Raw genomic sequence first — 21,455 nt, forward strand, 5'->3', positions numbered from 1 at the left:
TGTCAGAACTGGGGTTCAGTGCGGTCGGAAGCTTCCTTCCCCCTTCCGCCAGAGAAAGTCAGCCAGGCTCTCAGCCGCTCTTCCTCTCTGTGCACACAAAGCCCCTTTGCCGTACCTCCAATTCTCTGTGAGCTTTCCTCTTTCCTTCTAGTTGTAGAATTTTCACTCAGCCAGCTTTCCTGTGGTTCTGGATGGTGTCCGTTCTGTCTTTTAGTTGTAGTTTTGAAATTGTTGTGCGAGGCAGCAGTTTAGGTGTTTACCTATGCCGCCATCTTGGTTTCTCTATCCTCAAGAGAACACTTTAATCCAAAACAATTATTATCAAAACTCAACTAGTTGGCGTGAGTCCTGCCCTGGTCCAGCCTGGTCACAGATGCATTCATCTGTTCATCCCAACATTTCTACTGTATCCTGCTGTGCATTCAGCCTCTGTCAGCCCCACAGGGGTACTGAGGGGTATCCAGCCAGCCTGTGGTCTCCAGATGCCTGTACTGTGGTCAGGATCTCAGGGCAGAGGAACATCTGATCCCCAGTGAGTGATGCCCCAGCAGGAGGGCGGTGGGCATGCTGAGGCTGGTAGTCAGTAGGCTGGACTTTCAGAGAATCTCCATGGAAGGCTAAGCATGGGCAGGACTCAGGGAAGAAGCGATGGCAGGGGCACAGAGGCAGAAGGTAGAACTGAGGAAATAGGAGACTTGTCTCTAGCCTCCACCTTCCCCACCAGCTCTGGGTGAACTGCCTAAAACACATCTCTGGCCAGGCCCCTCCCCAGTTCAGAGGGGCTACTGTAACGAATTATCATAAACTGTGTGGCTTAAAACAACATTTTTGTCTTAGTTCTTGAGGTCAGAAATCTGAAACGAGTCTTCTGGGCTAAAATCGAGCTGTCAGCAGGGCTGGTTTCTTCTGAGGCTCTGGGGAAGAATCTGTTTCCTTGCTGTTTCTACCTTCTAGAGGCCTCCTGCATTCCGTGGCCCCTTCCATCTTCAGAGGGCATCACTCTGACTTTAGCTTCCATTCTCACATCTCCTTCTCTGACTCTGACCCTCCAGCTTCCCTCATAAGGACTCTGTAATCTAGGACCATCTCCATGTCTCAAAATTTCTTAATTGAGTCACATCTGTAAATCCCCTTTACCATATAAGGTGGTGTATTCATAGATTCTGGGGATTAGGACATGGGCATCTAGGAGGGCATTGTCCTCAGAGTCCAGACTCCTTGGCTGATCTTCAGGGTCCCTTGGCCCCCTTGCCTTATCTGTCCCCTCCATCCAACCTCATGGAACTGTTCTCTTGTTCTCTCTTATAAGCCAAGCTATTCTTGCCTTTGGCCTCTGCCCACACTGTGCTCAGCCTGGAACCCCTGGAGAACCTTTCCTATTTGCCAGGGCTCAGTGTTCCCTCCCATTGGGAGTCTCCTGGCTTATGCAGAGGTGGGAAAGCTCAGAGAAGAGCCCAGCAGGAGCGGATGGATGTTGGGGTCAGGTGGTGAGTTCGGGTCTGGACATGTAGAGTCTAAGGTTGCGGGGGACGTCAAGGACAGTGCTGGGTCAGCAGCTGGGCTCCCTGGCCTCGCTGTGTCTCCATTTGGAACCTGTACCCTGGGTCCATATCCTTTACCTTGAAAGGAAGCAATTTGACAGTCTTATTGGTCGGCTAGTTGGCAGGTCCCATCTCTGACTCGTGGAGGGATACAGGTGCCAACTGGGAATCAGAGTGGGGACCAGGGAGCACCCCTCAGCCAGGCATTTTCTCTTTTGCAAGAACCCATCAAGCACACAGGTGGTGGTTCTTAACTCAGGTTCAAGGGACATGACCCAAACTATGGATCCCAGAGGCTCATGGGGAATCAAGGTGGTGCCAATTGGGTCCTTGAGGTTGTAGGCTCTGCAACAGTTAGGAATACAAGAGGTTTGGAAGGGAAGGGCATTAACAGAGGAAGAAGGAAAGGAAGGGAGCAGGAAGAGACCCTCAGACCGTGCACAGACTTGATGAGGTCCAGGCCAACCCAGTGGGGAGCTTCTGAGCAGACAGCCCAGCAGATGGCCAGGCCCTGTGCTCCCTTCGTTGATTGGAAGTGCTAACAGACCCTGAAGGGATAACAGACTCCCAGCTGCTAACAAACTGAGCTGCTAACAGACCCCACCCCGGGTACTAACAAACCCTGAGGTGCTAACAGACTCCAAGGTGCTAACAGGTGGAGGCTGTTCACTGCTGTGCTTCCTGCAGCTGAACACCAAGTTCTTTCTTCAAGGAGATATGTGTGGCACCTCCTGCTGCCACATGGCCCAGGTCATTGCAAAGCCTTCAGTGTCAGGTGTGTTTCAGAAGCCGCTGGGGAAACTCAGTGTAATCAAAATAAAGTGACTGCTCCCTTAGAGTTTTTACTCCATGAGGGATGGTGAAATGTAAATGAATAAGTCATAAGTCAGTGAGTAAATTAGATGAACACGGGAATGGGGGGAAGAATGACCAGGGAGAGGTCCCTGTTGAGTGGGTGTCTAAAGGACTCTCTGGGAAGGGACATTTGAGGCAGGAATTGTCAGGACATAGCTGTTCAGGCAGAAGGAACAATTGGTGTCCCGCACAGGAAGGAGCTTGGTGCCCCGTAACTGTTGCCTGTGCCCTGCTTGGCTGCCTACTGGACCTCCCCTCTCCTCTTCATCCCTCCATCTTCGCTCTCATGGCCTCTTTTACGGCATATTCCCATGTCCTCTTCTGCAGCGGCTTTTGGTCTGGATTCTGGATGGCTAGTCATGGTGGTTCTTGAGTTCAAAAGTGGAGGATGGAACCAACCCAAAAGACCACATATTGTATAATCCCTCTTTTATGGAACGTCCAGCACAGACAAATCACAGCAACAGAAGGCAGATTAGCAGTTGCTAGGGGCTGGAGAAGAGGGGAGAATAGGGGATGATTGCCTCATGAGTATGGGGTTTCCTTTTGGGGTAATTAAATGTTCTGGAACTAGATGGAGAATGATGATTGCACAACCTTGTGAATGAACTTAATGCCACCGAATTGTTCCCCTTAAATGGTTAATTTTATGTTATGTGAAAAAAAATGCACACACGAGATGAAAGACAGGAAGATGGGGGTGGGGGCAGTATGATGGTCTGGCCCTCAGTGGAGTGGGAAGATCTAAAGAACTGCCAGACATCTAACCTGTAAGTAGTCCTGCCAACATTTCACCTGTATCTTAATGTCCCCTCCCGGGCCTTGAATTACTTTCAAAAAGCCTTTTTCTGATACCTTAGATTTAAGAAGCTCAAGAAGGTGGGGAGGGATGGTCCTTCCATACACAAATGGCGGGGGGTGGGGGGGGAGGTCAGGTGTATTCACGGGGGGGGGGGGGTCTGGGAAATGGCAGTCACACCAGACTGAAAAGGCCTTTGCAGGAGCTAGAGGACAGGATGGGGGCTCCAGGGAGGTGGGGGGCAGATCTCTGGAAGAGCCGCCACCCATTCCTGTCTCTTCCCCTCTTTTCCACTAAGCTGTAAAGGTTCCACATCCCCCGACTCGAAACCTATATGAGCGCTTTGGTGTCATCTGCCCCCGTGAGTACCTGTTCTCCCAAGTTGCTGGCCCAACTGGGATTCTGGTTGGGTCCCTCAGTCCCAGACTGGGGCTGTCCTGCCCTACCTTGTACATCTCTCACATGCTCTGGAGTGGCCCCCACCCAGCACCCAGCTCCCAGCTCCCATTCTGGGCTCCTGCTTCACCCTTTAGTCTGGCTTCCTGGCCTGGGCACCTAGGCCGGCTGTCTTTTCCCAAGTGGCCAGTTGGCTGCAAAGGTGGGATAAGGGAGCCCGTTCGTTCTCCAGTGTTTCTCTGCTGGAGCCCTGTGAGCTGTATCAGGGCATGACCCCCGCCCTCTCCCAGTCAAGGCTCCTTGACCAGGCTGGGGAACTGAGCTCCCCTGATTCATATCGCCCTGTACCAGGCATTTGTGGATACTTTACAGTGGACAAAGCACTTTCTCCCTTCTGGTCTGCCCTTATCCCAGCTGGGCAGGTGGGCACTGCCAGTCCATTTGAAGGAGGGGGAGTTGAGGCATAGCGACCCTGGGCTGAGGAATGCCAGATCCAGGACTCCTCCAGGTGCCCTGCTCCACTCCTGGTGTGCTTTATCTTGGGTCACCCTTCACCCCGGAGGTTTAGGGTGCTTGCGACTGGATGAGCCATGATGAAGCACTTCCAGCTTAGGGTTTCTCTGCTCCTTAGGCCAGCCTCTACCCAGAATGTTCTTAGGACAAATCACGGGTCTCTCTTGTCCCTCCCAGCCCTGCGCTCCAGTGCCAGCATCCGCTCAGAGACTTCAGGCCCCCACTCAACGACACCAGCTCAGACTCCATCTCTGCCACCCTTGCCATTGCTGCCTCCGCTGATGCCAAACCTGCAGGACCCCCAGCAGGCCTCAGGGTCCACCAGGCATCCAAGGCCTCAGCGCCTCTAGTCCCGAGCCAGCACGCAGCCCGCCTAGGAGCCCAACCATCCGTGAGCCCTGTACCCTGTTTCCTCACCATCCCTTCCACTCCTCCTGCCAGCCAAGACCAGGCCCTGAGCCTGGCCTGGGGAATGTGCAGGGGCCCTGGACATAGGGGAGGGGGTCTCCAGAAGGGATTCATTGTGACCTAGTGGCTGTTATCACTCTGCATATAAATATAACACAATCCTTCTTAGCCTACGTTACATGAAGAGCACAGCTTTCTAGATTGAATTTTCCACTAAGCCAATCTAATCCCTAAGGCTTAACCAATTATTTTTCTGCTAATCCTCACCTAAAGCTATTTTTCCATTGATTTTTAGAGAGAGTGTGTGGGGAGCGGGGGAGAGGGAGAAACATCGATGTGAGGGAGGCACATTGATTAGTTGTCTCTCACATGCAACTCCACCAGGACGAGGATGATACCTGCAACCCAGGTACATGCCCTTGACCAGAAATTGAACCCATAACTCTTTTGTGCTCGGGCCAACACTCTAACCACTGAGAAACACTGGTCAGGGCTCCTTGACCAATTTTCAGTATAGCACAGTTAAAGTGGTTTAAAAACACTTTCCTTTCTACTTTGCTGAAATGATTTCATCAGTATCAGTTCCAATTCCAGCCACTGTCCATTTTCTTTGGGGGCCATCATTTCTACCAGGACTGATTTTCTCATGGGAACCAAAGGTTACTGCATGCATTTTTAAAAAATGTGTATTGATTATTTCCACCAGTACTTACTTTATGAAGTGAATGTTTAAAGAAATTGGTTATCTGTATTTACTTCTGGCAAATCCCTGAGGGACTTGGAGCGATGCCCCTGGATTAGTCCAGGATTGCTCTGTCCCATCCAGGGCTGAGTCCTGCACACCTGCGAGGCGAGTCTGGTTCCCATGCTAACTGCCCATGCGCTTGGTGGAACAGAGCAAACTGGGAGGTCAGAACATTCTGAGCTGGCAGTTTAGTGGCCCTCGTCGGGTCGCAGAGCTGAGCTCATGCCTGCCTGTGGGCCTGCAGTCCACACCTGGCTTGATTTCTTCCCTTGGGTGGCTTATCCCTCCCTCCCTTCTCCCTCTGGGCTTTCACTCCCTCACTTGTCCAGTTGTGCTCTGCCCTTTGTGTACTTCTGATACTCCATCACATTTCACAGGCTGAAAAAGTGTTCCCTCTGTGTAGTATCAGACCAGGACCACCCCCCACCACCATCCACTAGAGGCCCCTGGGAGTGAGATGGGGGGGGCGCGGTTGAGCTGTTGGGGGCGGGGGGAGCCTCCCCTGGTGGGGGGACTGGAGGGCTCAAGGCTCTGCCAGGGAACTGTCATGGTGAGTTCCCTAGACCTGGTGGCCATTGGAGTCCAGGGACACTATGTGCCTGCCCCTTCCTAATGCCCCCCAGCTCCTTACTGGTGACCACTCCCAGCCCTGACTTCTCTTTTCTCTCTCCAAGGACTGTGTCCAAATGGGGCCAAGCTCTTCCTGACCCAGGTCTATGCCGCCTGGGCAGACACTGGCGCTGAAGCCCCAGCCTCCATCCCCACCCACCCCCATATCACAGATGAGTATTTTTGGCAACTCCTCCCCAGAATAAAATCTTTCACCTTTCACTTTTCTGACTGTGGATGAGGGTGACTGACCCAGTGTCCTTTGTGGAGGGTGGCTTTGCCTGTCCCACATGAGTGTGTGAACCTGCTGGTCCCTCCTTGGCCACATGCCAGGGTCAGCCTCCCAGAGCCACTGGAACCACTGTGGCTGACCCTCAGCAGAGAATTGCAACCAACAATCCCTCCTCCGTCATACTTCCCACTGTGGCAAAGTGCCCTGAGCTGCCCCAGGCCTGTATGGTGGACAGATCAGGGGTCTGTGGGCAGGGACACTGGTGTGACTTGCCCAGAGTAACAGTGAGGCCTCAGCTCTCCAGCCCCCACCCACGAGGCCATCCTTCTTGGATGCTGTACACAGGTAAGAGGGCCTGCCAGCCTTGTCCCCTGACACCCTGACATGAGGGCACCCACAGGCACCTGGGCTCGCCACTCCCTGCCCCTCATCCCAATCTCCATTCAGCCCCTCAAAGCTGCCTTCTCAGCCATTTCTCAGAATCAGTGCTCGACTTGGTTCCTGTAGCCGAGGGAGTGGAGTGAGGCCCAGGAATCACTGTATAACCGTTTGCATTCTGACAGACCCCTCAATGCTCTGGAATGTGGGAAACCGCAGTCCCAAAGGCAGCCAGCCAGGAGCAATCCTGAAAGATGACAGTCCTCTCCCCCATGGGGTGGGATGCAGGCAGAATTCTTGTAGTACTCCCCCTCCCTGATCCCAGCCCCACGGGGTGGGACCTGAAGGCCTTGAAAACTGGAGGGGAGGTGCTGTGCCCACTGCCATGGCAGCTGCCTCAGTAGGGTGGCCCACCCCACCCCAGCAGGGGAAGGCACTTGGGGAGTGGACAGAACAAGGGGTGGAGTCAGCAGAATGGGGATTTCGGAGGGCCCTAGGTCCAGATTCCTCCTCTGCAAAGGGGACCACAGCCCCAGCCTGGGACACAGTGGTAGGACAGAAGCCAGGCTGGACAGGGAGTAGGGTGACCCAACTGTCCTAGTCTGCCTGAGAATGAGGGGAGCGGGCTCTAGAACTTTCAGTTTTAAGACAGATAAATTGGTCATATGGGTGGTCAGGTATGTAGGGCTGCATGAATGAGCCTGCAGGAAGGGAAGGAAATGCCTCTTGCCAAGCAGAGGATCATGCCTTGAGGTGCTGCCAGAATGGAGATGCTGTGTGACCACCCTGCACCCCCAAACCCAGTCCCACAACCCACCGATGCAAGTTAAAGGGTCACTAAACATTTTCTCCTTTTCAATGACCATGAACTCATTAACTCTAAGGTATAAACAGTATCGACAGCAAACGTGTGTTCCACACAAGTTGACCTGCATGGGAAAAGCACCCCAGTACCCGAAAACAGGCTGCCAGAGGTGGCAGAGGCAGTGCCTTCTGTGCAGGGACTCTGAAAGCAGCCCACGCTGGTCCCCATCACCGTCATCTTGGCTGGCTTCACCGCTTTGCATGGATTTAGGCCAAGAGCCCCCAAACCCCCATACAATTGCCAGAGAAGGGCTTCCCTCCTTCCTCCTCTTGCTCATGGCTTCACCAGGATCCATAGAAAATGTCCCCACCAGTATTAGCAGCTGTTATTCCCCAGATAAGAAATGGCCCCAGACTGAGGAACAGACAAGATGGCGGAAGTGGAGCAGAAGAAGCAGCGGACCTTCCGCAAGTTCACCTACCGTGGCGTGGATCTCCATCAACTGCTTGCATGTCTTATGAGCAGTTGATGCAGCTGTACAGTGCCCGGCAGCGACGGCGGCTAAACCGGGGCCTGCGAAGGAAGCAGCACTCGCTTCTGAAGCACCTGCACAAGGCCAAAAAGGAGGCGCCGCCCATGGAGAAGCCAGAGGTGGTGAAGACACACCTGCGGGACATGATTATCCTGCCGGAGAGGGTGGGCAGCATGGTGGGCGTCTACAATGGCAAGACCTTCAATCAGGTGGAAATCAAGCCTGAGATGATTGGCCACTACCTGGGTGAGTTCTCCATCACCTACAAGCCAGTGAAGCACAGCAGGCCTGGCAATGGAGCCACCCACTCCTCCCGCTTCATCCCTCTCAAGTAGTTAATAAAATGCAGACTTACCTCAAAAAAAAGAAAAGAAATGGCCCCAGAAAGCAGAGCAGAACTCTGCTGACAGGCTCCCAGCACCTCATACTGTGCCATTGATGAGGCCTCGGCCGCCCTGGAAGAGGACATAGCACCCCCACCCCTAAAAGAGTGGTATTCTTTTAAGGCTCATTTGAAATACGTATATTGCCCAATCATAAGCTGTGCTTAAGCAACCAGAGACCTTTCCAAATGTAGAAATTGGAGACGCCTTGCCTCAAAATATCTCCTTTTGGCCCAACCCAGGCAGCTTCCCCAACACTGACACTGGGAAGCAACTGGTGTCAAAGCCAATCTGTCCTCAAATGAGTCCTGCTATGAAAAGCCCCTCAGAGATCTCTGGTCCCAGCAGCCCTGCCCACTGGGTTTGGGGGCCAGCCTTAGGGACAGCATGGTTTTCTTCTGAGGCACAATGTGTTCTCAGCAAACCCTAGAAAGACCCTGGGGACCCTCAGCAGCCCTGGGAGCACCCTTGTCGTCCAGAGAATATTGCAGGGGAACAAGCCCTTCTCTCTTTAAAGCTGTGTGAAGGAGCCCTGCCTGCCCACAGAAAGCATTTTAGAGTCACCACTCACCCGCCAGATGCCCTCCCACCCCCACTCCACAGAGCAGGGATTTACATCCAAAGCTCCTCCCGGGAAAGCGAGATCCCTTTCAGAGATTCCTCCACCTGATTCCAAGACAAGACAGGAGTTGCCACACACACACATTCTGGTGGCCAGTGGAGTGGCTGGCTGGTCAAGGGCAGGCTGGCTGTGTCCTCACTGTGATGGTCCCCTTCAGCCAGCTGTGGCCATGAGGGAACTTCAATGTTACAAATTTCCAAGATAAGACAGAAGTGAGGATTTCATGTAAACTATCCTCATTTGAAAATGTTGGCAGACAAAAAAAAAAACACACTATGCAAGCCAAACAGCACACTTATGGGACTGTGAGTTTGCAACCCCCTAAGACAACCATGCCCCCCACTTTTAATGGCAGATCAGATCAGAAATGAGATAGAGCTCAAATCACATTCCTTTAAGCAACTTCATGGATGCAAATGGTGTCGTTAAAGTGGAATTTTGGAAACAGTCATTTGAAGCTCAAGTCTGGTGGTCATGTAGGTGACCAAGCCAAGAAGAGGGTGGACTTTGAGGTGACAAGGCCAATTTTCCCAGGAGGTGCCTGAGAGTCACCTGAGATTCAGCTGAACCTGGCTGTAAATATCTGTTCCATTCGTATACCAGCACCTTTACTTTTTAGTCTGTTTACACTTGAATACGTAATAGATGGTTACTGATGCCTTCAGTTTTACTCCTGAGCTTCCAGGCTTGGGGAAGTTAAGTTTCCTGGTTCTCCGTGTCACATTGTTTGAGGGCTTGTGGCATCTGCATAGGCCCACCTCTGGGTCCCCTTGAGTTTGGCCAGCTCACTTCTGCAGCCATAACCTTGCCTGGAGATGCTTAGCCAGGGGTCTCCAGGCACACCTGACAGGGCCACTCTGAATTGCTGCAAAGTACCTGAGTCCCCAGCTCCAGCCCTGCCCTCTGCTTCCTCCTGCTCTGGGTCCCACCTTGCCTGGTGCACTTTTTAAAAATTGTATCACTAGGCCCTCTTCCAGAAAGGTTGCCTCAAGCACCCAAGGAACCCTTATGCTTTTTAAGTTTGGGGGCTGGGAAAGGTATATGCTGGGTGGGAAGCACTTGGGAGCTATTTTACTTTTAAAAACAGCTTTGATGTAATTAACATGCTACAATGCCCATCTTTTAAAGTGAGCAATTTAATGGTTTTTATTTTTTTTAACTTTCTCATTAATAGCTCAAGGAATTTTTTAAAAATATATTTTTATTGATTTTAGAGAGGGAAAGGGAGAGGGAGAGAGAAATAGAAACATCAATGATGGGAGAGAATCATTGATCAGCTATCTCCTGCACGGCCCCACCCTCACCCCCAACCCCCGCACTGGGGACTGAGCCCGCAACCTGGGCATGTCATGTGCCCTTGGCTGGAATCAAACCTGGGACCCTTCAGTCCGCAGACCGACGCTCTATCCACTGAGCCAAACCAGCTAGGGCAGTGGTCGGCAAACTCATTAGTCAACAGTCAAATATCAACAGTACAATGATTGAAATTTCTTTTGAGAGCCCAATTTTTTAAACTTAAACTTCTTCTAACGCCACTTCTTCAAAATAGACTTGCCCAGGCCATGGTATTTTGTAGAAGAGCCACACACTCAAGGGGCCAAAGAGCCACATGTGGCTCACGAGCCGCCGTTTGCCGACCACTGGGCTAGGGCAATTGAATGACTTTTAATTTGTTCGTAAGTCAATCAACAATATTCTGGGAGTGTTTAAAACTATACTGTCGGGCCCGGCCAGCATGGCTCAGTGGTTGAGCATCAACCTATGAAACAAGAGGTGGCAGTTCTATTCCCAGTCAGGGTACATGCCTGGGTTGCAGGCTCGATCCCCAGAGAAGGGTATGCAGGAGGCAGCTGATCGATGTTTCTATCCCTCTCCCTTCCTCTCTAATCAATAAAAACATATTAAAAATAAATAAATAGAACTATACTGTCAGGGCCACCCCCACCCCAGGAATTCTGACACTGGGCCCAGAAATCTGGGGGTGCTTGTCTTTTTAGAGCCCCCAGGAGGCTCTGCTGTATAGCCAGCCATGGACCAGCCTTGAGCATGGACTCTCCTTGAGGAAGGGGAAGATTTTGCCCCTAGGGAACATTTCGCCATATCTATAGACAGTTTGGTTGTCATACCTGGGGGTGCTACTAGCATTTACTGCAGCCTTGGGCAAACTACGGCCCGCGGGCCGGATCCGGCTGTTCTATCCGGTTCTCTTGCTCTCCCCTCCGCTCCTTTACTTTGAATTTATATTGGTTCACACAAACACTCCATCCATGCTTTTGTTCCGGCCCTCTGGTCCAGTTTAAGAACTCATTGTGGCCCTCGAGTCAAAAAGTTTGCCCACCCTTGCTGAAACCGGTTTGGCTCAGTGGATAGAGCGTCGGCCTGCGGACTGAAAGGTCCCGGGTTCGATTCCGGTCAAGGGCATGTACCTTGGTTGCGAGCACATCCCCAGTAGGGGGTGTGCAGGAGGCAGCTGATCGATGCTTCTCTCTCATCGATGTTTCTAGCTATCTATCCCTCTCCCTTCCTCTCTGTGAAATATCAATAAAATATATTTTAAAAAAAAATTGTAACAAGGAAAAAAATTATTAAAAAAAAAAAAAAAGTTTGCCCACCCTGATAGGGACTAGGACGCTGGCCAACATCCCACAGTGCACAGGATGCCCACATGGTAGAGTGATCCAGCACCAATGTCTATAGGAACCACAAATCCCTTCTAGCCTAATGTGACCCCCTGGGACCTCCAGGCTCAGCCCACATGGCCCCCAGAAACAAAAATGGGCCTTACCTCCAACAGACCAGCACTTACCGGCGACATTTTTCAAACTGGGCCCTGAGGTCTGATCTCTAACAAGCCCCAGGTGATACTGCTAGTCTGAGGACCACTTTGAGCAGTGAGGGTGTGGTTCACATACAGATCACACAGAGGCCTGCCTGGGGTCGGGCCTTGTTTTCTGCAGGACGGCAAATTCTAGATGGTGCACCATCTCCTATTGTTCCATAACATACAGCCACCCCAGTTAATTAGCTTGCTGCGAGAGCCCAGGCTTGCTCACCCCACACAGCTGATAACCCAAAAATGCTTGCCTCTACAAAGCATTTTCCTACCACTTGAAAAGGGGAGGTGCCAATTTCCTGAGAATTTTCTTCCATCCAAAAGAAGCTGCTCCTCATGCAGAGCTGTGTCCTCTCTGGAACTGAGAGGCTGTTGGAAAGTGGGTTTCAAGGTGAGGACACACTTCGGAATGTAAGCAACCGCTCAAGTGGGGGCCCAGAGGTCGGCCTTCAGTGACAACCAGAGTAAACAGTCATCCCAGGTGGGCTTCGTCAAGAGCCTATCCAGAATGAGTGGGTGGAGACAAAGCTGGGTAGTGGCATCCTTGTTCGGAAGCACAGCCCCATCCCTGGGAACAAGAGGACTAATGGTGGTGCCAAGGCCTATCCAGAAGGCCTTCAGAAACAGAAGCAACTCTCCAACCCAGGCACAATCCACGTAGGACTGAGGTGCCCAGACGGGGCTGGGTACGGGGCTGCTCCCCGATTAGGGAGTGAGGTCTGCTAGTGAGGAACTGCAGAAGGCCCCAGGCACCCTACCCGCAGTGTGGGTAGCCCGGGGCAGTGTGGAGCATCTGGCTTTTCCTTGGGGCTAGAGTAGGTACCTGCCCAGCCAGTTCAGAAGCAGCCCAGATCCACTGCCTGTTGGCCCAGAGTGGCCTGTCTCCTTATTGACCAATGGTTTGAGCCCTGGATGGACTCTGCCCCAGCCTGGTCCTGTCCCTAGCCCTCACTGGCTCTGCATTTAAGCCTGAAGACTGTGGCCAGCGCCTCCCCAGAAGAAGGCCCTGCCCCACCCACCAAGTTTGCTGGAGGTTGGGCTTGAGGGTCCAGCCCTCAGCGAGCCATTGGGGCCTGGAGACAGAAAGAAAGGTCTTTATGTGAAACTCCAGCAGACCGGAAGACAGTTGTTAGCCCTAGGGGTCTGGATCCCTCTAGCCAGGAAGGGGGAAGGGTGGGCAGACAGAAGCTGGGATTCTGGGAACACAGGCCAGAAACTAACTTCATGGGAAAAGCCTTGGGTAGGGGAAAGATCCCAGTGCACGTTGTGGATGAAAAGACAGCAATACACAGGAGCAGTGCGGGACTGGAGGGTAGCCCTCTGTTCTGGGCTCAGTTTGCGCCCTCCTCCCAAAAAGAGCCAGCTGGCAGCAAAGCTTAGGATAAGAGGCAAGACCACAGAGCCTGGTGGTGGTTTGGAACTCTTTCTTCTCCTTTGTTAAAAGGGGGAAAGGAAATGGGTATGGGGTACCCCGGGCTCTGGGCAAGGCATGCAGGCAGTCCCAGCAGGCAGGCACTGGGGGATGGGTGGGAAGAGTTCTGGAGTTTCCCACAATCCTTTTCTCTGCAGGGAACAGGAAGGCTGTCTGCTGAGTGGGGGGAGAGAAGAGGGCCCTGGGGAGGGGGGCAGCAGGCAAGGGACTCAGGGCTCACTCTAACATGCAAAGTCCAGCTGCCCCATAAACTAGGTTGCTTCTTGAGTAACATACGTATAAATACACAGACACAGCCACACGCACACATGCGGAGAAGGCTCTGCATTCCCGAGGGTGGGGATCTATGCCTGCCTGCCCACAAGGAGCTCCACAGTAGGAGCCAGGCAAGTCTCTGCTAGGAGCCAGGCAAGTGTCCGCAGCCTCCTGAGGTGGGGTGAGTCCTCTGGGAAAGACTGTTTGGTCTCTGAAGTTCTGTCCACCAGCACCCAGGTGATCTGAACCAAATCCATGCAAGCTGGGTGCTGCGTGCCTGCACTTCTGCATACTTGCGGGCAGCCTGTGTGCTGGCACAGGGGGTCCAGTCTCTCCCCTCCAGGGCTCCAGGGAATGGGGGTGCAGGCAGAGGGTAAAGGGGGCCAGTGGAGATGTCTTCTCCCCCGCCCCACGGGGTCCTGGCCTCCGGGAGGGGGGAGGGGCCTCCCTTATCTCTCAGCCTCCATGGCAGGGTGGGCCCTTGGTTCTGAGGCAGCTTGTTGGGGGGCCAGGGGTGGCCAGTCTGACGCAGGGGAAGGGGGTGCTGGAGTCCACAGGGGCGGCTGCTGCGGCTGGTGGTGTTGTGGTCCCCCTGGGGGTGAGGCCACCATTGGCCAGCTGGGCGCTGCAAAGCTGCCGGTGGCACCGTGGGGCAAGTGCGGCGGGGGTGATGTGGCCGTGGCAGCCATTGGGCTGCCGCTGCCGCCACCGTGGAAGCTCTCAGAGGCCTTGAGACGGGAGAACATGGTGAGGGCATCTGGGAAGTTGGGGGGCGTTGCAGGGGTGTTGGCGGGAGTGCACATCTGTGGGGAGGAGAGCAGAGAGGGAGGGGTGAGCACTCTTTCTGGGAGGCCCCCAATCTCCCAATGGCTCCTAACTGGAGACACATGCCCCTTGCCCCCCAGTCCACCAGTCAGGGGCTCACAAAGGAAAGGTGCGGTGCTGAAATGGGCTGGCCTGCTACACCTGCTGGTGGCTCTGAGAAGGTCTTGTCCCAGTGGCCGCTCCATGGCCAAGAGCCACCGCAGCTTACACTGGAGACCCCTGCCACAGCTGCCCCTGAGGCCATAGGGGACACTTACCATCTGGTGGTGGTGATTGTAGGGAATGTTGGTCTCCTGGAAAAAGGCGCTGAGGGCCGTCTGTGGGGAGAAAAGCCCAAGCTTACTCTCAGCCCCTGCTCGACCCTGCTGCTACCCTCCTTCCTTCCCAGGCTCTCTGGGACTTGATGCCACCTTGGGCCTGTCACCATTCGAGCCTTACCACCTCCCAAGGAGGCACCTGGGACCTCTGGGCAGGCATGGTGGGTGGTGAAGACCCTCACGAATGTCTGCCATCTGGACACCAGGGGCCTCCAATTTGCACATACCTGGTGTCAGCACTGTGACTTGGGTAGCAGGTAGTACCTTGGTCAGTCTCACGGGGAAAGGCCTCCCAGAGACCTCAGCCCAACTATCACCAACTCCATGGGTGGTAAGCCCCTACTCCTCTCTGAGCCTATTTCCTCATCTCTGAGCCAAGGCCCCTAGATGTCAAGTCTGTGACCCATCTGTCCCTTTCCTTGGCTGACCAAGGAACTCCACCCTTGTCTGGGCCTCAGTATTTTCCCATCTGCACCACAAAGAGACTGAACTAGGTAGCTTCCAAGTTCCCTCCCTTGCAACAGTGACCTCCTAAGATCTGTGGTTCCAGCTGGGAGAGCCAGAGTTAAGTAGGATGGTCTGGGTTTGCACTCCCTGCCCCGCTCACCTGAGTCTCCAGCAGAATGTTCTCAAGGTGACAGAGCAGGAGGATGGCAGAGGTGGAGTTTACACCCAAGACTGTGAGGAAAGGGGGATGAGAGCTGGCCTGGGTCAGACCAGCTCATCTGGAGGCCCTGGGGACTGGAGTGAGGGGGCTCCAGTGTGGCCTCTAAGAGCCCCCAGGGAGGTGCTGGCATTGGTGTGTCCTGGCTCAGCCCCTGCAGGAGGGCGTCAAAGAAAATAAGGAAACCAGCTGCTCTTGCGAAAGTGCTTGGTGAGGGAAAGAGTCAAGTGTGTGAAGGGTCTGGCAGGCCTTGCCAAGTCCCAGGCCCAGCTCTAAGCAGCCCCTGCCATTCCCATTCTTCCCATCACCACCCCCTCAGATTGGCCTCCCCACAGCCCTGCGCTGCCCATCCCCTCCCCCGCCCCTAACATACCCAGAAACCCAACCTGGCTCCCAGGGTTTCTCTGGGGTTTTTGTAATTTTCTTAAAGTACAATCAAATGAATTATTCTGGGCATTTCCTGCTGAAAAACCCCACCTGTGTCACCAAATAGGGTGTGGGAGCTAGGGGAAGGTAAGTACTGGTCTCTAAGCACCTCCTCCTGACTCCCAGCCCCACCCATGAAGCCCCAGGGATACCCCCAAACCATTCTTCTCCTAACAGTAGCTCCAAAGGCCACTGAGTGTGAGAATTTCAGGGAGAAACACTGCCCCACCCCTTAAAGCAGACAGAAGTTCCTCCTCTCCCTGCAGCCTCTGTCCCCATTAACACCTGAATCACAGAGAATATGACCCAAAAAGACAGGCTCCAGCTGGCTGGGTCAGACCCTCAGCCAGTAGGCTGCCAGCTGGGGCATAGAAGGCAGAAGGGGGTTAGCCATAAAGAACCTCTCATTCACTCCCACCCTGAGACCTAAGGTTTGGGTGGGGGTTCATGACCCATTTTCACCTTAAGTGAACCTTCCTGTATTCATATCCCCGTTTTACAGATGGTGAAACTGAGGCTCAGGGAACCCCGGGCACTGGGGTCCTACCCCTGGGGGGCCATCAGAGCCCCCAGTCTACAAGTTGCTCTTGCCCCTGCTTGAGATCAGAGTTTTCCCTCAGACATTTCAATCCTCAAAACCACACTTTGAATTCCTGTGACCTATCAACACCAACCTATACTGCCTGAGTGACCACCAAGCTATTGCCATATTGCCAGGCTCTGTGGGCTGGACTGAGAGTGCCTGCCCAATGGACACCTGCCCGCCCAGCCCCAGGCAGGAAGGGAGCCATGTATGCAGATGTGGGATTCAAGCAAACTGCCATGAATGTGGTTTTGCAAGTTTTGCTACATCCAGCCCCAGAGACAAGCGGGCTGATTAGGGAGCTTCTTGCAGGGTGCGGCTGCCAGCCCTGAGGGTGGGGGGCTATTGCACCCCCAAGTTACAAAGGAAAAAACTGAGGCCAGAGAGGGGAAATGACCTTCCCTGAGAGAGCATCTTCTGGAGTGAGGGCCACACAGTCATCAGATCTCTGGTAGGAAGCAAGGATCCTTTGGGCGGATAGGCCACTGTGTCTTCAGACTATCCCAACTTTCAGTTGGGAATTCTGATCCCTTCCAACCCCCAGGAAGCTCTCTTGGCTCCTGGTCCTTCCTGCAAGCCCAAACACCTTTCCTGGGCTGGCTCCCCATGGGGAACTAGGCTCCTGGGCCCCTGCTGGGCACAGAGTACAACTGCCTGAGGCTGGGGCCCTTACACCTGTGAGGAATGGAGCTCAAGTGGCTCTGGCCTCATCCCTAGGTACTACCTTGAATTATTTCTGGGGCAGCTGAGTTAGGAAAGGTAGCTTCTTGGTAGCACAAGCCTGGGCACTAGTGCTCTATGGGTCAGGGAGGCCTGGAGGGGGGGTAGGGGGAAGGAGCGGGCAGGGAGGAGGCGGTGAGGGCTGAAGCTACCGAACCGCACACCATGCCTGCACTCTGCAGGTAGAGTCCCCTGCCAACAGAGAAGGGCCCCAAGACAGCACCGTACATTTGGGTGTACACGCATGTCCACTAGCTGTAACACGGCGACGTGTATGTGCACGGAGCACACACCCCGCACCCGCGCCCCAGGTGGACTGCGTGTTTACACTCGCCAACATGCCCACACGCAGCGTGGCGCGTGCGTAAATACAAATGCACATGTACGCTGGCACACGCGCCTCTGGGCTGCCCACCAGGCACGCAGACCCACACACGCGGGGCGACTCCGCCCGTGGGCCCCAGGGCTCTTCAGACCCAACCCCGAGGCTCGGGGAGGGGGGACTGAAGGCGGGTAGAACATGTCCCGCTCGACCCAGGCCTGGGGCGTCCTCCTTCCGGCCGCCAGCCCCACTGTGTCCCGGCCCCAGTGCCGCCCCGCCCTGGCCTTAGCCGGAACAAAAGTGGGGGTCCCCGTATCCTCACCGCCCAGGAACTTAGGGTCCGAGATTCGGGGCCCCGGAGGGGGCGAGCCGCCCCTCCCGCTCACCCCGCGCGGGCGGCGTTTCCGGGGGCCTCGTCGACTCGGCCGCGGCGCCAGGCCCGACTAGCCCGCCGCGTGAGCGCGCTGGGACTCGAACCCGAGCGCGCGATCGCGGGACAGCGGGTCCAGAGCACGCCCACTCGCACCCCGGCCCATGCGGAGCGCGCACCGCACGTGTCCACACCGCACAAGCTCCACGGGACGAGCCCCCGACCCCGATCCCAGGCTCCCCGGCGCTCGGCCGCGCACCTCGAACTGCCAGTGGGCCGCCTGCAGCAGCTGCTTCGCCTGGTCGGCCGCACAGCCGGCCGTCAGCACGAACTGATTGATCATGACCTGGTGCTTAAGCTCATCCATGTTCACGGACATGGCGCCACCAACGCCGCGCTGCCCGCTCCTCGGCTTCACGCGTCCACCATTAGCGAGCCGGCTCCGGCTAATACAAATATTTACTGTGCGGCTCTGACTCACCGAGCCTCGCCTGGCTCCGGGACTGCGGGGGGCATGCTGGGAGATGTAGTCCGCCCGCGCCCGCCCGCGCTCCAACGGGGGCTGTGGGCCAAACTGTCCGACGCCGGGCACCTACTGTGTGCAGAGGCGGGCCGTGACGAGAGCTGGGCATCCGCGCCTCTGCCCTGGCACTAACGGGGTCAGCAGGCGGAGGCCAGAGGTCTTTGTCAAAACCCTGGCGAGCCCGGGTGTGGTTGGCATCCCTCTGGTGCGTGGGCGCACCCTTTGGGGAAGAGGGCCCTAACAGTTTTGGCACAAATCAGAAGCACTAAGCCGCGAGGCCCCAGAGACCTGGCAAATAGTAGGCGCCTATATTCATTCAAAGAATAAGTAAATTTGCCCTTTAAAACTCTGCTCAAAACCACCGCCTCCAGGAAGCCCTCCAAGTCTCCCCAACACTCCGAGCGCATCGCGCACTTGGGAAGCGGGTCCCGCCCTGGCCTGGATCTTGGCCAGGTACACAGTAGGCCCGAGCAACTTCTGGGGTTAGGTAGGAATGGCATCCTGGATGGGCAGGCGAGGCCGACAGTCTGTTTCCTCGGGGTTCCTTCCCTGCGACGCTCCCACTTTCCCACGCAAAATCTGGTGCTCTCTGCCGGAAATCTCGCCCTTAACATGCAGGCGCCAGGACCGCGCGGAGCCAGTTCCGGAAAAAGCCCCGAACTCCTATACCCAGAATGCTCCAGTTTATTTGCAACATACGGTCCCGAGTGACGTTAAGTGAGTGAGGCTCCGTCTCTGCCAATGGGCGACCGCAGGGTGTTAGGACCTGGCCATATAAGGTAAACAAAGCTGGGCGCCCAATGCGGTGGCATTTGGGGCGGGCACTGAGTCTGAGCGGACCTATGTGTCACGTGGCGGGCAGGGGCGGGGCTGAAGAGCGCTGGGGTGGGGCGCTGCGAGAAGTGTTTACAGCCCTGCACGCGCCGCTTCCGGTTGACCTCTGGGTTCTACGGTCCCGGGTTCTGGGTTGGGCAAGGGGGTGGCAACCCCGGAACAGAGCCTGGTTCGGGGAGTCGAGAAGCCCCAGGAGGAGGAGTGGCTCGGTCACCGCTCTGAATGACCTTGTCCCGGTTCCTCGCTTCCTAGGCCAGTTTCACTTGTTGGGCCCTTGCTCTGTACCGGGATCTGACGTGACCCCGGTACAGAGAGAGCAAACCCAAGAGGGGTCCGCTGGTGGCGGGGCTGGGGTGGGGGCGAGTGTCAAAAATCCCAAGGACAAATGAATTGCAAGTGTGGAAAGTGCTCTCAGGAAACATACAAGTGTTAAAGGCCACTGAAGGGTTTTAATAGATCTGATCCGTTATCCACATAGAATCACTGGCTGTGGCAGTGTGGGGACCAGATGTTGACAGAGGGATCCAGTGGGCTCGGGGGATGTTATGGATGTGTTTGGTTCTAGGGGAGCCCGCCCCTGCCCAAGGCCTAGCCCGCAGGATTGGATTGAAATGGGGGAAGGGGGGAGGGACTGTCTCACACTGGGTAGGGCGGTTGCCGATCCCCCCTCCCCCCACCACCAGAGGTGGGAGTAGAGACTTGCAGTGCTTTCTCTGCGGTGCTTTTCCTGGATCTCTCAACCCTTCCAGGGGTTGACTTTGGCGAGTGGGAGGAGGATGGGGGACGTGTGGACAGGGCCTGAAAGGTCCCAGAGTTGTGAGGGATAGGGGAAGCTGGTATATGTGGAGGAGGGAATCCAGCTCTGCTAGAGTGGGGAGCTTGATCCATTGGCTGAAAGAGGACTCAGTGTCCACTTCCAGTGGGTGCTTCAGCCCTGGCTGAAGTCACCTGTCCACTGGCCTTTCTTCTGCCTTATAGAGATCACTCACTCTCCACCATTTTTTCCAAACCCTGATGGTGCCAGAAGATTTCTGCTCTTATTAAGAATGGCCTGCCCTAGCGGGTTTGGCTCAGTGCATAGATGTGGGCCCATGGACTGAAGGGTCCTGGGTTTGATTCTGGTAAAGGGCACATACCTTGGTTGCAGGCTCCCCGGCCCTGGTCCGGGTGCCAATCAATGGATGTGTCTCTCACATTGTTGTTTCTCTCTGTCTCTCCCTCTCCCTTCCATTGTCTCTAAAAATCAATGGAAAAATATCCTCAGGTGAGGATTAACAACAACAAAAAAGAATGGCCCCTCCCTCTGCGCCCGTATTTCTCAGTGGCTAAGTGTCAACCATGAACCAAGAGTTGACTAGTTCCATTTCCAGTAGGGGGCCTGCAGTCAATGTCTAGTATCATAAACATGAATTAATGTGGGTAAAGTACCCAGCACATGATAGGCAGCTCTGAGTATAGGTAGTGTTACCACTGGGACAGCAACAGGGCATGGTGGAAGGTGAACAAGTTCTGGAGCCAGACAAACCTGGTTGCCAGGCTTGACATTGCCACTTAATGACTCTGATGTTGGGCAAGTTCAGTTTCCTCATTTGTAGAACTGAAGGTGAGAGCCAGGAGCTCTCCCAGGACTGCTATGGAGTAATGCCAATGAGGAGCTTGACATGGGCCTGGCATTCAGCGAACCATTTCTAGTACTCACCTCTTTGCCTCTGTCTAGTGAGTCCAAGCCCATTTTACAGATAAGGAAACTGAAGCTGGAATCCAGGACTCCTTACACTTTTGCCAGTGTTCAGGGCGCTTGAAGAAGAGCAGGCATGCAGTGAGCAAGCAGGATGTGTTTCTGGCAAGGGAGGGTGAGTGTTGGCAGGGCCTACTGGGGGCTTTACTTGCTGAGGGAGGCAGAAAGTACCTGCCCCCACCCTCATCCAGGCACCACTCGGGTACCTGCACAGGCTTGTCCAGCCCAGACTGGGGTGGGGTAGGTGGGGCTGGCAAGAGCAAAGGTCACCCCTCGGCCCCTACAGTCCCCCAGCTGGCTTGTTTTCCAGGAGCAGCAGAGAAGTAAAAAACCTTGTTTTCAGCCTGGCTAGAAAGTGGACTTTGGATTCTTTAGCAGGCTCAGATGGGGCCTGCTAGCTGAGGCTAGTAGATGGGGGATGAGAAAGTAAGATGCATTTCAGGCAGTGCCCTCATCTTTTCTGAGGTCCAGAGAGGTGAGGGCCTTGCCAAAGTTGGCATAGCCAGTTCACAGAGGTGCAGGGTCCTGGCCTTCTCAGCATCCCTTGGCCTCTTCTCCCCACCTCCATTCTTTCAATCACTCCACAGATGTGTTTATCAGACATACACTGGGTGCCTGGCTCTGGGAGCACAAGAATGAATAGTTGAGGATCCTGCCCTCTCAAGAGACTTGAGAAGTGTAGACTAGAGGGACTCAACCCTGGAGGCCATGAACTGTGCCTAGAGCCTGTGTGTGTGTGTGTGTGTGTGTGTGTGTTAATCCTCACCTGAGGATATTTTTCCATTAATTTTTTTT

The 21,455-nt window shown here is 54.7% G+C and overlaps 2 protein-coding genes and 1 pseudogene across 3 annotated transcripts in view; 2 read left to right on the plus strand and 1 right to left on the minus strand.

The window, feature by feature from the left end:
* Positions 1-4,395, plus strand: part of LOC308254967 (uncharacterized protein C16orf96) — a 67,110-nt gene extending 62,715 nt beyond the window's left edge. The window contains exons 15-16 of the mRNA XM_080681635.1: positions 3,494-3,556; positions 4,282-4,395. Coding sequence (XP_080537761.1) covers positions 3,494-3,533 — 40 coding nt within the window. The 3' untranslated portion in view covers positions 3,534-3,556; positions 4,282-4,395. The remainder of the gene's footprint in view (positions 1-3,493; positions 3,557-4,281) is intronic.
* A 2,219-nt stretch (positions 4,396-6,614) lies between these two features.
* Positions 6,615-8,173, plus strand: LOC308254970 (small ribosomal subunit protein uS19-like; annotated as a pseudogene). The gene has a single exon. The product of its transcript is annotated as a small ribosomal subunit protein uS19-like (transcript).
* Positions 8,174-12,729: 4,556 nt separating this feature from the next.
* Positions 12,730-18,658, minus strand: UBALD1 (UBA like domain containing 1). Its single transcript, XM_080682194.1, has 3 exons — positions 17,825-18,658; positions 14,421-14,480; positions 12,730-14,141 (listed from the first exon to the last, which is right to left on the minus strand). The coding sequence occupies exons 1-3, from the start codon at positions 17,942-17,944 to the stop codon at positions 13,788-13,790; spliced, it is 534 nt and encodes a 177-aa protein (XP_080538320.1). The 5' UTR covers positions 17,945-18,658; the 3' UTR covers positions 12,730-13,787.
* Between the last annotated feature and the right edge of the window lie 2,797 nt (positions 18,659-21,455).

This window comes from Plecotus auritus (genome assembly GCF_963455305.1).
Source record: "Plecotus auritus genome assembly, chromosome: 7".
Taxonomy (NCBI): Eukaryota; Metazoa; Chordata; class Mammalia; order Chiroptera; family Vespertilionidae; genus Plecotus; species Plecotus auritus.